This window comes from Gigantopelta aegis, chromosome 10 (assembly GCF_016097555.1).
Source record: "Gigantopelta aegis isolate Gae_Host chromosome 10, Gae_host_genome, whole genome shotgun sequence".
NCBI lineage: Eukaryota > Metazoa > Mollusca > Gastropoda > Neomphalida > Peltospiridae > Gigantopelta > Gigantopelta aegis.
Genome location: NC_054708.1, coordinates 90926495 through 90942965, shown reverse-complemented (window position 1 = coordinate 90942965; position 16471 = coordinate 90926495). Strand labels below are relative to the sequence as shown.

Genomic DNA, 16471 nt, shown 5'->3' with positions numbered 1-16471 from the left:
GTATTTCCAGGCTTTATAGTACAGTGGCCATTAAAGTACTTTATTTACTAATTAAGGGAAACTGATTGTAAGTTGGGCAGTGACAGGGCTGTATTTCCAGGCTTTATAGTACAGTGGCCATTAAAGTACTTTATTTACTAATTAAGGGAAACCGATTGTAAGTTGGCAGTGACAGGGCTGTATTTCCAGGCTTTATAGTACAGTGGCCACTAAAGTACTTTATTTACTAATTAAGGGAAACTGATTGTAAGTTGGGCAGTGACAGGGCTGTATTTCCAGGTTTTATAGTACAGTGGCCATTAAAGATTAGCTATTTGAGTACAGCCAGTATAGGTTTTCTCATCCATTTGTTTTTCTTTGATGATAATAGATAATTGTTCCCATAGCTCCTTAACATTTATTTGAAACTTGAGCCATGTCATGTTGATTTTAAGTCAAACAGTTCCAATTTTTGTTTTGATCATAGTTCAGACAATATCCAATTCAGTATCACATTACTCCAAGGCAGATAATTAATAAAAAAGTTCAATAAAGTAAAGAATTACTGGCTACAACTGTTATGCAGTTGAAGTTATTATCAATTTGGGGTGGAAAGTTGTGGTAAAGCCCGATGCTCCATTGGTTTAGGATCCATCCCGGTCTGTGGGCCTATTGGGCTATTTCTTATTTCAGCCAGTGCACGACGACTGCTATATGAAATGTGATGGTATTAACTATCCTATCTGTAACATGGCGTATATAAAAGATCCCTTGCTACTAATAAAACGATGTAGTTAGTTTCCTCTCTAAGATTATATGTTAAAAATTACCAAATCTTTGACGTCTAATAGCTGATGATTAATAATCAATGTGCTCTAATGAAGTTGCTAAATAAAAACAACTTGTATGACACAACTGAAATATGTAAATTCAAATTTTATTAATGGTGTGGATCTTCTCTCAGTTAAAACAAGCCGAGAACGAAATGTAGCAATATGTCATAAACCTATCCCTGCTGACGCAATTCAGTTATTCACGTGACTCCTATATAATCACATGAACAATGACCTATCCCTGCTGACGCAATTCAGTTATTCACGTGACTCCTATATAATCACATGAACAATGACCTATCCCTGCTGGCACAATTCAGTTATTCACGTGACTCCTATATAATCACATGAACAATGACCTATCCCTGCTGACACAATTCAGTCATTCACGTGACTCCTATATAATCACATGAACAATGACCTATCCCTGCTGACACAATTCAGTCATTCACGTGACTCCTATATAATCACATGAACAATGACCTATCCCTGCTGACACAATTCAGTCATTCACGTGACTCCTATATAATCACATGAACAATGACCTATCCCTGCTGACACAATTCAGTCATTCACGTGACTCCTATATAATCACATGAACAATGACCTATCCCTGCTGGCACAATTCAGTCATTCACGTGACTCCTATATAATCACATGAACAATGACCTATCCCTGCTGACACAATTCAGTCATTCACGTGACTCCTATATAATCACATGAACAATGACCTATCCCTGCTGGCACAATTCAGTGATTCACGTGACTCCTATATAATCACATGAACAATGACCTATCCCTGCTGACACAATTCAGTGATTCACGTGACTCCTATATAATCACATGAACAATGACCTATCCCTGCTGACACAATTCAGTCATTCACGTGACTCCTGTATAATCACATGAACAATGACCTATCCCTGCTGACGCAATTCAGTCATTCACGTGACTCCTGTATAATCACATGAACAATGACCTATCCCTGCTGACGCAATTCAGTCATTCACGTGACTCCTGTATAATCACATGAACAATGACCTATCCCTGCTGACGCAATTCAGTCATTCACGTGACTCCTGTATAATCACATGAACAATGAGCTATCCCTGCTGACACAATTCAGTTATTCACGTGACTCCTGTATAATCACATGAACAATGAGCTATCCCTGCTGGCACAATTCAGTTATTCACGTGACTCCTATATAATCACATGTTGCAACAATAAGCAAAATGGAATGTGAGGAATATAAAGGAATTGCATCAAAGGTAATAAACAGACATAAGCCAGTGCTTGTTAGGAAAGGTAATAAACAGACATAAGCCAGTGCTTGTTAGGAAAGGTAATAAACAGACATAAGCCAGTGCTTGTTAGGAAAGGTAATAAACAGACATAAGCCAGTGCTTGTTAGGAAAGGTAATAAACAGACATAAGCCAGTGCTTGTTAGGAAAGGTAATAAACAGACATAAGCCAGTGCTTGTTAGGAAAGGTAATAAACAGACATAAGCCAGTGCTTGTTAGGAAAGGTAATACACAGACATAAGCCAGTGCTTGTTAGGAAAGGCGAGGGATTACTCTTGCTCCCCTTCACACTCGCCTGGAAAGTTTTGAGTGAGTAGCAAACTGATCGCCTTGCAATAAAATAACACCACTTCAGGAGAGTGATTTTCAGCTTGCTTTGATTTTACTCATGTTGAAGACATAGTACCATAGCTCAGTTGTAATATGATATGAATGGTGATACTTAATGACAATGGTGCTAGTTATTAGGCAGTGTAAAATAGTTTTCCCAATTACAGCTTTTTTATAATTAAATTACATATTACTGACAATGTCTAGCTTAAGATGTCAATTTGAGCAAATCCAGCTATATTTTGTTAGATTTACTATGATGTTTGTCAACGAAGTTTCCTAATTTCAATTTGTCCAAATTCATCCATTCATCAATATTTCTTTTCAAGCCTATTTTATAGAGTTTTCAATGAATTATTCTCAAACTTGGTTCAATGATCCACCGTGGCAATCTCAACGATATTTTTGAAATTTTGAATTTTTATTTATTTATTTTAATCTATCTCCTCCTAGAGTTTTAAAGGAACGGACAATCAAGGCTTTGACCTGGTATGCATATTCAACGATATATAATGCACATTGTAGCTTAATATCAACAAGTATAATCGTATAGTTAATTAATAAAATGGTTAAATGTGATGGTTATTATATATAACGGGTGTAGTCATTTTGTATCATCCCAGTAAATATGCTGTCTGGCGAGCTGGTGGTTACATAATACCCAACATGTCACTTCGAACTAAAGAAACAAAACATACCTGATTTTTGCGGATACGTCGCAATGTTCTGTAATAATAGCCATCCCAGTAAGCCAACAACAATTATATATTATTTTTGATACAAAATAAACCACCATTGTCAAAGTGTTGAAATAACTGTATTATGGTTTGTACATAAATTAACCCACATAATGCAATAATAATCGGAGTGTTTTCTTAGTTAATTGTTCTTTTCTTTCCGTGGCCTGTACCTGTGGTTCCTGATTGGCAGGTGTATATTTAGATGGTCCCCAGACACTGTGTCTAGACACACTAAAAAGACGTGCCTCTTTTATTAAGATCACAGGGTATTGTGTGTTAACCGCACGGACACCCCTCTAATCGTAATCAATCAGCCGTCCTGCTTTATTATTGTAAGTAATTCTGTAAAACCCTTGATTAAGTAGACTTTCCCATCTAAAATCACAAAACTGACCAATTACTTAGTCCCAAAGAAAAGAAAATTATCACTTGGGTATCGTGAGTGGTCGTTTTTGCTCGAATGTAGCATACCAATAGGCCTAATAATATGCTTCTTTTTTTTTTGGATTTAAAAAAAAAGAAAAATACTATAACTCCATTTCGTTCTATTGATGCAAATTGAAATATATTTAGTTAATTATACTATCAAGTTATTTGTGCTGTTTTACAAGTCAGGTTGATGAAAGCGAAGCGCCTTGTCGTAAATTAGAGTGTTTGTTTGTGCATTGAGCAGATGGACAGAGCTGACGTCACTTCGCCCCAAGCTATACCACCGGACGTCACAAAAACAAAACAAAATGGCTGCCCTCAGTTAGCAGGAATAATCATGGGTTTTTTATCAACTCTAAAATTACGCGTTTTTCATTTGTTAAAGTGTCAGTATGTGTTGATGGTCCGGGTATGCAACTTTCAACACATAAATCTCTTGTATGAGTTTACTCTACCTTTAATCCGATAGTTCAAACAATTTGGTGCCATGACTTTCTGGAACAGTCTCCACATACTGGATTTTTATAAAATGTTAAAATATTTAAATACAAGTTATTGATTCAAAGGTTTAAAGTCTATCTTGTCCTACAGTTTTGATTGGATATTTCTGAAACTTAATACAATGCTTTTCAAGGACGGTCTCCAAACACTTAATAGCTGTTTTGGAATTTGTGTATTTGCTATTTTTATTAAATTTAAATTTTAACTAGTAAAACTTTTAAAAAGTGTTACTGCTGAAACCACCTTAAAATTAAATTTATATAAAAAAAATTAAAACTGTTTCACTAAGTAGAATGATTCTCACGTGAAATCTTCACAGACTAATTATAGAGAGAGAATTTTGTGAATTTTTGTTAGATTAAAACATTTTACACAGAAATTTAACTTTGAAAATGTTGTATCTTCTAGTGCTTTGACTGAATTGTTCTGAAACTCAGTATAGTTATTGTCAGGCGCAGTGTTCGGAATTCTTGCTTTACTTATCCTCATTTCACATTTCATACTGGGTTAGTTCCTAATTATACATGTATAAATATTATTCATAGACTAAATGTTTTTTGTCCTTTTCTCCATAGAAAGGTCAGATTTTCCATGGTAAAGTTGATGAATCACACAGACTGAAGATTCAGATTGGCATACAGACATTTACTGTTGAGTGTTCTTACTGGAGTGAGGCACATGAAGAGTGGAGACAGGATGGTTGTATGGTTAGTTGTTCACTCCCCAGACAAAGATAACATCTAAAAGATCTTTGTCTTGTAGATTTTAAAACAAGTACTACTTGTAATCTGACAGCCTTTATTAAGAATAATAGATACAGGTAGTTCCTTTATTTGATGTCTTTACCTTTGTACACATATTTGGGAAAGCAAGATAAAGTAAGATAAAGCAAGATAGGTTTTACTTTTCTGACCATGGCAACAGCGTTGACTTTTCGAATTAGCTTTACATTAGGGTCTTGTATTTAAATTATATTTAAATCATATATCACTGAATCTTGGGTAACAGGTCTATGACATAGGGGCATGGGCATTACCCCCACCCCCAGTTGGAACTTAAATCAAGGCTCAAAATTGACAAGCAGCAACAGACAATTGCTACTCAAAATACACAATATGCTTTGTAATAATTGATTTCACAAGCAGCTTTTGTGTTCCATGTTAAAGCATTGTACAGCTATGAGAATTAGTGTCCAGCTATATGTTGATGTTAGGATAACCATTAAATGAGAGAGAGAGAGAGAGAGAGAGAGAGAGAGAGAGAGAGAGAGAGAGAGAGAGAGAGAGAGAGAGAGAGAGGGGGGGGGGGGGTAGGTTAATAGTGGATTTACAAAAAAAACAGTAAAATCCGGACATTTTTTTAACCATGAAATAATTTTGATCTACTTTAGCTAAAATAACATAAACAGTGTTTCTGCCAGAAGGACATTTTTGGTTATGGCCCTATGAAAGTGAATGTTTACAATGTTTACAATGTGTATGCTGAATGTTTACAATGTGTATGCTGAATGTTTACAATGTGTATGCTGAATGCGACCACAGTCAATAGGGGGTATGAGCAGCCCTCCCCCAGAAAAAAAATGGGTTAGGGTTAAGAAAATCATACAGTAATGATAAGAGTCGTTAATTTTTTTAAAAGGTCAACTTGAAAAAATAAAATCTGCAAAAATATTTTGGGTATGGCATCGATCATACCCATTTTACCCTCTGCTGGAAACCCTGATAAGGGAAGTAATTTTTTTTCATTCGGAAAACTTTGGCTAATTTCAGTTTCTGACAATGTGGGATATTGTTAAAAAAGCACATGGAATTTATAAAATGACGTGTTATTATAATGTTAAGTTTGTTGTCATTGTAATGTCTATGAAGCGGCTTGCTGCTGATTCAACAAAAGGAACCCAACTAAAAAGAAGAAACATGGATGTAAACATTTGGATTCCTAGAAAATATACTACTCTTTCTTAACACATGGGGAACTGAATAATGTAAACATTTGGATTCCTGGAAAATATACTACCCTTTCTTAACACATGGGGAACTGAATAATGTAAACATTTGGATTCCTGGAAAATATACTAACCTTTCTTAACACATGGGGAACTGAATAATGTAAACATTTGGATTCCTGGAAAATATACTAACCTTTCTTAACACATGGGGAAATGAATAATGTTGCATTCAGCACACTGTGCAGTATTTTGATAAACATGAATTCAGCTAGCATCAGTGATGTAAACTGATATATCAAGATGGACAAACATACCAGGTTATCGAAGGAAATTAAACTTTGTATATTCAAAGAATATGCCATCTACGAGTGTTATTCAATCAGAAACTATATTTGCAGTGATGGTAGGAGAACACAATCGTTCTTTTCAATTTGTTGAGCATTTTTCATGAATGGTACCAGTAAAGTTTCTGGACAGTAAAATTGCAAAATTAAAATCACTTGTGGGGAAAAGAAAAACAACGGTGATTGTCAAGAACACTTTAGCACCCAACTTTGATGCAGAGTTGATGGATTTGTGCATGAGTCCATTCAGTGTATTAGCAGACGAGTCGAATGATCGCTGACATAAAAAAAAACATGGCTGTTCTAGTTAGATGTGTGGATTTTTCCAGAGAAGAAGTAGTAACCATGTTCTTGGACATGCCTGTGTGTAACATTGGGACAGCACAGAATTTGTTTTATACAATTGACAGATGTTTCACGTAAGTACATGTATTAATATTTTAACAATGGCATATATTTATTTTACATTTTATTACACACACACACACACACACACACACAGAGAGAGAGAGAGAGAGAGAGAGAGAGAGAGAGAGAGAGACAGAGAGAGACAGAGAGAGACAGAGGGAGAGGGAGAGAGGATTCGTCACAATCATTTTTGAATATGGAAAATATCAACCAAGTTTACATTAATCTACACAAGGTTGATATTTTATTTATTTAAAAAAACAGGAGTTGCAAATTCTATTTATCCTATAAGACTTCTCAAATAACATTTTCATTCGATATTTAGTAAATCACAGTGCTAAACTCTCCTCCATCAATAATATGAAGTCATCACGATTAACACAAATTAGGTTGACGTCACACATTTTAACTAAATCTTATGCTCTGGTATACGCTCTTGATGGCTTCTAAATAAATGATCCATTGACAGCAACACATTATTACTTGGAGACCTTAAAAATTTGCATATACCTTTTGAATTTGCATACCATTATTAACCGGATGAATATACTAAATTATCACATGGGTTTATGACATGGATATCAATGATAACTTATAGGATATACTACATACTATTCAAAAAAAGTAGGGGATATCCCATAAGAATGAGTCCTCAATAGGAAATTTTAATGTTTTAATGCGATAAACCATATAAACATGTGTCATCCGATGATGCATTACAATGTTCAGTAGATTTCAGGGGACCAGGGATTTCAAGTGATGAAGGCAAAAGCACATCTACTGTCAACAGACCTGTGAACCCTCCCGGATTCCGCGGGAGTCTCCCGGTATTTGATCAAATCTCCTTTACCCCTGTGCGGGAGACAGTTTCTCCTGTTAAATGACATTTTTGTAAGCATAAAAAAAATCAATCCTCTTTTGTCAAAATAACAGAAGGGAAGTAACTCTGCCTTTTTTTCTCATTCGGAAAATGTCGACTAATTTCGGTTTCTGAGAATGTAACAGGCCGAATTGTCCCGACTGTTTAACCTTTGCCGAAGTGAGAATTGTGGGATAGCCTATTTATATTGTTAAAAAAGCACATGGACTTTATAAAATGAGGTGTTAACACTGTTATTATAATGTTTGTTGTCATCGTAATGGCTACGAAGCGTGTTGCCGCTAATTCAACAGGCTGTGTATTGACATTCAGTGTTGCCATATAAAAAAAAAAAACTATCCAATTTAGTTCTAATAACACCTCTGAATTGTAAAATGTCTTCCCACTGGATTACATAATGCAACTATGACGAATCTGAACTGCCAGCAATACACACGATGCATTATGATGTTAAAATCACATGTCACAGCAAGACAACGAAAAGACCAATTAGCTGTATAAACATACTTGTGTCAGTTAATTTTGTATGTTTTATATATATATTTTTTAAATATGTATTAAATCATAATAATATTTAAACTTAAAAAAAACAAAACAAAAACAAACAAAACATTTAAAAATTATTTAATTTTTTAATGCCAAGATCTAAGGTTAAGAAGTATATATGACATTATAAAGTATTCATATAACTCATTGTAATAATGTTTTTTTTAAATCTTGCTATTTTGGGTTAAATTGTGTGAATTTAAAAAATCTCCTGCTTTTTGACAAAATCTCCTGCTTTTTCAACACACACCTCCTGCTTTCTCTTGACTAAAGGTTGACAGGTCTGACTATCAAACACCAGATTTACCATGAAGTGAAAATGCGATCAGTATTGTGTAAATCCCCCTCTGTTTGCGAGACAGGCACGAATTCGACATAATTCAATAATCCCCAGTCGGCTTGGTTTAGGTTATTCCACTCATCCTGCAGAGCAACGCCAAGTTCATGGCAAGTGGTTGGCGGCTGTTGACGTTGACGTAAGCGTCTACCAATCATGTCCCAGACATGTTCAATAGGGGTAACGTCAGGTTATTCCACTCATCCTACAGAGCAACGCCAAGTTCATGGCAAGTGGTTGGCGGCTGTTGACGTTGACGTAAGCGTCTACCAATCATGTCCCAGACATGTTCAATAGGGGTAACGTCAGGTTATTCCACTCATCCTACAGAGCAACGCCAAGTTCATGGCGAGTGGTTGACTGCTGTTGACATTGACGTAAGCGTCTACCAAGCATGTCCCAGACATGTTCAATAGGGGTAATGTCAGGACTGAGTGCTGGTCATGCCGAGTGGTTGGCTGCTGTTGACATTGACATAAGCGTCTACCAAGCATGTCCCAGACATGTTCAATAGGGGTAATGTCAGGACTGAGTGCTGGTCATGCCGAGTGGTTGGCTGCTGTTGACATTGACATAAGCGTCTACCAAGCATGTCCCAGACATGTTCAATAGGGGTAATGTCAGGACTGAGTGCTGGTCATGGCGAGTGGTTGGCTGCTGTTGACATTGACATAAGCGTCTACCAAGCATGTCCCAGACATGTTCAATAGGGGTAATGTCAGGACTGAGTGCTGGTCATGCCGAGTGGTTGGCTGCTGTTGACATTGACATAAGCGTCTACCAAGCATGTCCCAGACATGTTCAATAGGGGTAATGTCAGGACTGAGTGCTGGTCATGCCGAGTGGTTGGCTGCTGTTGACATTGACGTAAGCGTCTACCAAGCATGTCCCAGACATGTTCAATAGGGGTAATGTCAGGACTGAGTGCTGGTCATGCCGAGTGGTTGGCTGCTGTTGACATTGACGTAAGCGTCTACCAAGCATGTCCCAGACATGTTCAATAGGGGTAATGTCAGGACTGAGTGCTGGTCATGCCGAGTGGTTGGCTGCTGTTGACATTGACGTAAGCGTCTACCAAGCATGTCCCAGACATGTTCAATAGGGGTAATGTCAGGACTGAGTGCTGGTCATGCCGAGTGGTTGGCTGCTGTTGACATTGACGTAAGCGTCTACCAAGCATGTCCCAGACATGTTCAATAGGGGTAATGTCAGGACTGAGTGCTGGTCATGCCGAGTGGTTGGCTGCTGTTGACATTGACGTAAGCGTCTACCAAGCATGTCCCAGACATGTTCAATAGGGGTAATGTCAGGACTGAGTGCTGGTCATGGCGAGTGGTTGGCTGCTGTTGACATTGACATAAGCGTCTACCAAGCATGTCCCAGACATGTTCAATAGGGGTAATGTCAGGACTGAGTGCTGGTCATGGCGAGTGGTTGGCGGCTGTTGACATTGACGTAAGTGTCTACCAAGCATGTCCCAGACATGTTCAATAGGGGTAATGTCAGGACTGAGTGCTGGTCATGCCGAGTGGTTGGCTGCTGTTGACATTGACGTAAGTGTCTACCAAGCATGTCCCAGACATGTTCAATAGGGGTAATGTCAGGACTGAGTGCTGGTCATGGCGAGTGGTTGGCGGCTGTTGACATTGACATAAGCGTCTACCAAGCATGTCCCAGACATGTTCAATAGGGGTAATGTCAGGACTGAGTGCTGGTCATGGCGAGTGGTTGGCTGCTGTTGACATTGACGTAAGTGTCTACCAAGCATGTCCCAGACATGTTCAATAGGGGTAATGTCAGGACTGAGTGCTGGTCATGGTAAAGTGGTAATGTTTTGTGCCTGGAGGTAGTTGGTAACAAATCTGGCTCTGTGTGCCCTGGCGTTGTCATCTTGAAAGCGAAACCGACAGCCATGGCCACGTGCAAATGGCACAACATGTGCTGCCAAGATGTTGTCACGGTAGTACAGACCAGTGAGATGTCCATTGACAATGTGCAAAGCTGTTCGTCCCGTAACTGTGATGCCACCCCAAACCATAACGGGCCCACCTCCAAAACGGTCATGCTGTCTAACGTTTACATCATGGAATGGTTCATTACGTTGACCCCACACTCTGTTGCATCTGTCATGGAAGTCGAATGTGAACTTGGATTCATCGGAAAACATGACATTACTCCATCGCCAATTGTCCCAGCGCTGGTGCTCATGACACCAACGACGTGTTTCAGTAATGTGACGGTCGGTCAAATGTGGAATGACACGAGGGCGCCGTGCATGCAAATGCCACCAGTGTAGCCAATTTCTAATTGTCTGACCACTCACTCTCACATCTGTAGCTGTGTGAATCTGGTCTCTGATCTGAGTGGCACTTTGGGCACGGTTTCTTAAGGCTGACGTACGGATGAAACGATCCTGTTGAGCTGTTGTCGCCCTTGTACGACCTGAGTGACGTCTGTCATCCACATTATGTGTCTGACAGTATCGTGCTCATAATCTGCTTATCACCGATTGTGACACGTTCAACGTTCGTGCCACAGAGGCCTGTCTCGTGCCAATCTGTAACATGCACACGGCACGTGAACGATCATCATGTGACAGTCGATGCATGTCAGAAATGTGTAATTTCAATACAAAACAATACAATCTAAAGTTTGAGTCCAAAGGAGTATTGATGAAATGGCTAGGAATTAGGAATTGCCTGTTAACTTTAATGCATATCTCGCAGTGAACCCCTATGACGTTCATATGGACCATGTGCAAAACGCCTGCATGTGATTGTTGTGTTTTTGCTGGGTTTTTATAACAGATATTGAATAATCTAACATCATTCATACTTCTTTTCAGCTTATGTAATCGCATTCTCCAGAATTATAAACGCGAAATGGAATATCCCCTACTTTTTTTGGATAGTATATATATATATATATATATATATATATATAAAAAAATGTTTTTTAAATACATGATATTAACAAGTTGAATAAAGCCAAAGTTTAAAACATCATTTTCACATAAATTATGCCAGTGATAATCCTTCACATATTCATGTATTTGACAAAAGTACAAAGAAATAATGATTTAAACCTATTTATGTCTGTAAGACACCATGCTTACTAAATAAATATCTCAGTGCTGTGTTGAGTACAATGTTTTTTTCAGTTCCAAGAGGACCTGGTGAACTATAACATGAACTTCTTCATGGATTTCATATTACTACCACTGCATGAGTTCAACACAACATTTCAGGTAAAAAAAACGAAAAGTTTATGAAACTTTATGAATATTTTTTCCACTTTAATACTGTACTTATTAATGTTTATGCTTTTTAAATGCCTTGATAAATAAATTGTAAATTTACTTATGTTACACTTCAAGTAGGTAGAACAATGAAACAAATATGTGGTCAAGTTTCTTTTTTCAAACAAAAATATACTCAGTGTCACTATTGAAGGGTCACAATATGAGTGACCCTTCAATTGTGACGCTGAGTATATATACCAAAAGATGTAAATTAATGAAAACTGGACTGAAAAATATTTAGTGGTTAGAAAGTTATAGTCCTTTGAAATTTACTTCAGTTTACTTGATTGCCAAAAACGTTTTCATTGGTCCGCTGTTGACAAATACAGCCAATAGACAAACGTCTTAGTAATAGCACAAGACTGTAGACAATACCGTGTTCAAGTTGAATGTAGAATGTAATAAGAATTAGTTCCTTAAAAAAAAAAAATTGTTGGTGAATTTGAAAAAAAATATCTGGATATTTGGCATCAATTCCGGAAATCCGGGTATGGGATTAAAATTCCTTGACATTGCCAATGATCTGGGTTAATAAAGTTTAAAGAAAAAAAAAAAATCCAGATATTTCGAAAAATTTCAGAAAGTTGGTCATACTAAAACAAGCTTGTGACTGACAGCTTGCTAGCTACAATGTATTAGGGTTAGATTCCTCTCTGATATTTGACACGTGGTCAATTATAACAAAACACAATTTCAGCAACGTAATATTTAGTTTTAAAAACTAAAATACATGTAACATAGACAGTGCCACCTTGATTTGATGCATTATGGGATTAGTAAAATGGCCGACACCATGACTGCTGAGAACCCCAGTTAGAACGTCTTAAGCTCAAATGCGCTAGGGTGAAATAACTTGGAAGTTTAATAGAAACATAGAAATAGGTTCAGTTTAACAACTGAATATGTGAACTCGATGTGCCGAGTATAGAAATATATTAAAAAACCATTGGAAGTTCAGTGTTTAACAAACTATATTTAAAAACCATTGGAAGTTCAGTGTTTAACAAACTATATTTAAAATATGACATTTCATTACCAGTGATAAAATCTACCATTCTCTACAATGAGCCACGTCTTGAATGTCTCAAAACAACTTCACAAGTAGCCACAGAAACATTTAGCATGTGACACTATCAGCTGTACAATGAGCCACGTCTTGAATGCCTCAAAACAACTTCACAAGTAGCCACAGAAACATTTAGCATGTGACACTATCAGCTGTACAATGAGCCACGTCTTGAATGCCTCAAAACAACTTCACAAGTAGCCACAGAAACATTTAGCATGTGACACTATCAGCTGTACAATGAGCCACGTCTTGAATGCCTCAAAACCACTTCACAAGTAGCCACTGACGTCAGACTCTCTGCGTTAAGAAACATTTAGCATGTGACACTATCAGCTGTACAATGAGCCACGTCTTGAATGCCTCAAAACAACTTCACAAGTAGCCACAGAAACATTTAGCATGTGACACTATCAGCTGTACAATGAGCCACGTCTTGAATGCCTCAAAACAACTTCACAAGTAGCCACTGACGTCAGACTCTGCGTTAAGAAACATTTAGCATGTGGCACTATCAGCTGTACAATGAGCCACGTCTTGAATGCCTCAAAACAACTTCACAAGTAGCCACTGACGTCAGACTCTCTGCGTTAAGAAACATTTAGCATGTGACACTATCAGCTGTCTATCACCATCTATCATATAGACAAATGCATTTAAACTATTATGTTTTCAGAAATACTAGACCATTTCCAACCAAATTTATTTGGTAGTTGCTCTCACCCATGGAAAACCCAAAACCATGAATTTGGTAATTTTAATCCCCCTAGGAAAATGGGTGCTCCGCACTCCATGTGTTTGGTAGTTGTGGTCAGCAATTTACTCAGGTGACCATTTAGATCTATTTTGTATCATGCATAAGTGTTCAACACTTGATACACATTATGTATATGGTACATATTGAATTAGGGCTCACATGTTGATGTTTGTTTCTTTGGGTTTAAAACATTTTTTAGGTGAATGGACATTTTTCTTTTTTTTACAATTGTGACCGTGTGAAGCACTATGGCAAGTATCTTGTGTCACAATAAATTACGGAAATGCATAAAATCCTTTTTACTATTTCTATTATTCTAATATCAGTGTCCAGGGTTTCTGCCCGAGGGTATGAAGGGTAAAATTATGTACCCTAAAATCTTGGGAATTAATGGATACGTTTTAATAATTTTTAGAATGATTATAGTAAGATAGCTGCTGCTTAAAGTGTGTACATGAAATACAGTGTCCAATTTAAAAAGATTCCAAACCCCATAACCACCTAGTTGCGGCAGTTATGATGTGGAGTTTTCAAGTACCCTCAAATTATTGATTACTGGTGTCCTTTACTTTTGACCGTATGACCCAAAAGTTGCATGCACACAGCAAATAGTTTCCAGTTTTACATACCTTACCATGGTAACCAATAGTTTGCATTGGTTACCATGGTAACAGTTTCAATCTGGGTACCATGGTAACATATAGTTTTGAACTGGTTACCATGGTAACAGAATTAATAAGCTTCATATATCTTTCCTACAGGCATAGTACAATTATGTCACTATACATTGTTGTTTTTTCTCAGTCCTTGAAAATGATATTGTTTTAGAAATTTGTTTTGTTTTGCATTGGTTACCGTGGTAACAGAATTAACAATTTTCACCCATCTCTTGTAAACAGCTGGGAGCTTATTATTACATCATTATACAGTGATTTGTATTCAAATAAATTCATTTAAAACATTTCATATGGGAAACAGTTCCTCTTTTTGCATTGGTTACCATGGTAACAGAATTAATTATGTTCATTTGAAAATGACCGGAAGTGAAAGGGCATATACCTTTTTTTAAATCTTGTGTCATTTGACAAAGATATATAAAGTAATAGAGATAGTATACATATTTTTAGTGTCTAGGTAATGTTGGACACAATGTCCATAAGTTACAAAAATGTGTTGATGGTAATATGTGCATTTGACCCTGTTATTCAAAAACAAAATTGGCTATCTACTTAATTCTTTTTCTAAATCGAGTAGTATGGTTAATAGATCACAGCATAGACTTAAATTAAAACCAAAATATTAGTTTTAAATTAAAGTTTTCATAATTATTAATAAAAAATGGTATATTGAAAGTTGCAGGTGTTGCCATGGTAACATAAATAATATAACTGACTATAAAATGTTAGTGTTATGTAGGTGGATATTCTTAGTACATATGTGTCTAATTTCATGCTGAAATGTCAACTGATTTTAATAATATTACCAGAAATGTATAATAGTTAATGTTGGAAATTATGTTCATAATTTACAAAAAAATGCGTTGATACCCAAATGCGCATCTGACCCTATTTTTCAGAAAAACCGCGGTTGTCGACTTAATTATTTCTTTACATCAAGCAGTATGGTTAATAAATCACAGCATAGACTTAAATTAAAAGACAAATATTCGTTTTTAATTAAAGTTTTCATAATTATTAATGAAAATATGGTATATTGAAATTTGCAGCTGTTGCCATGGTAACAAACAATATAACTGACTATAAAATGTTAGAATTACGTAGGTGGATATTCTTAGTATATATGTGTGTAATTTTATGCTGAAATGTCAACTGATTTTAATAATATTACTAAAAATGTATAATAGATAATGTTGGACATTATCTTCATAATTTACAAAAAAGCATTGATGACAGTATGTGCATTGCACCCTATTATTCTGAAAAAAATGGCAGTCTGCTTAATTTTTTCTTTAAATCAATCACTATGCTTAATAAATCACAGCATACACTTAAATTAAAAGAAAAATAGTAGTGTTTTATTCATGTTTTCTTAATTATTAATGAAAAAATTGTATATTGAAATTTGCAGCTGTATCCATGGTAACATAAATAAAATAACCATCTACAAAATGCTATCATTACGTAGGTGGATCATTATGGTATATATGGGTGTAATTTCATGTTAAAATGTCCATGGATTTTAATAAAATTAGTAGAAATGTAGAACAGGTGAAAATTCTTTAAATTTAGCAAAAAGAATGCGGCAGGATAATTATTATTCCTAATACAATGTATATGATATTGACGATACCGAAATACACGAGGGTAATAACCTCTATATATATACAGTCAAATCCGCTTATTTGGATGTGCCTCATGCAACAAAAATATATTCAAATAAGCGGCATATTCAATAAACCGAAGGTACAGTTTCGACATACGTTATACCCAATTAAGACCTCTTGTTGATTTATGCAAACCCTAATTACGATTCTCCCAATTTGGGCCTCATGACATGTGGAATTTTCGTCAAAAACCGGTAAGTATTTTGTGTTAATAAAATACCGATTCCAAGTTCCATATTGTGACTCTGTTATCATTATCAAGTTTGTCTATAAACTTGATAAATACAAGAGGCAACAGTTAATGCCGTTTGTACGCCTAGAAGCAGAAGTGACTAAACATCTAATGACCCAGATAAAACCACCGGAAGCTCAATTAGACTGGCCACAGTCAAATAATTAAAAGGCCGTTATTAACTTCTTGA

General features: G+C 36.3%; 1 protein-coding gene across 1 annotated transcript in view; it reads left to right on the top strand.

The window, feature by feature from the left end:
- The window catches only part of LOC121383912 (sperm receptor for egg jelly-like), a 63022-nt gene that overhangs the window by 36475 nt on the left and 10076 nt on the right, over positions 1 to 16471 (top strand). The window contains exon 6 of the mRNA XM_041514010.1: positions 4694 to 4825. Coding sequence (XP_041369944.1) covers positions 4694 to 4825 — 132 coding nt within the window. The remainder of the gene's footprint in view (positions 1 to 4693; positions 4826 to 16471) is intronic.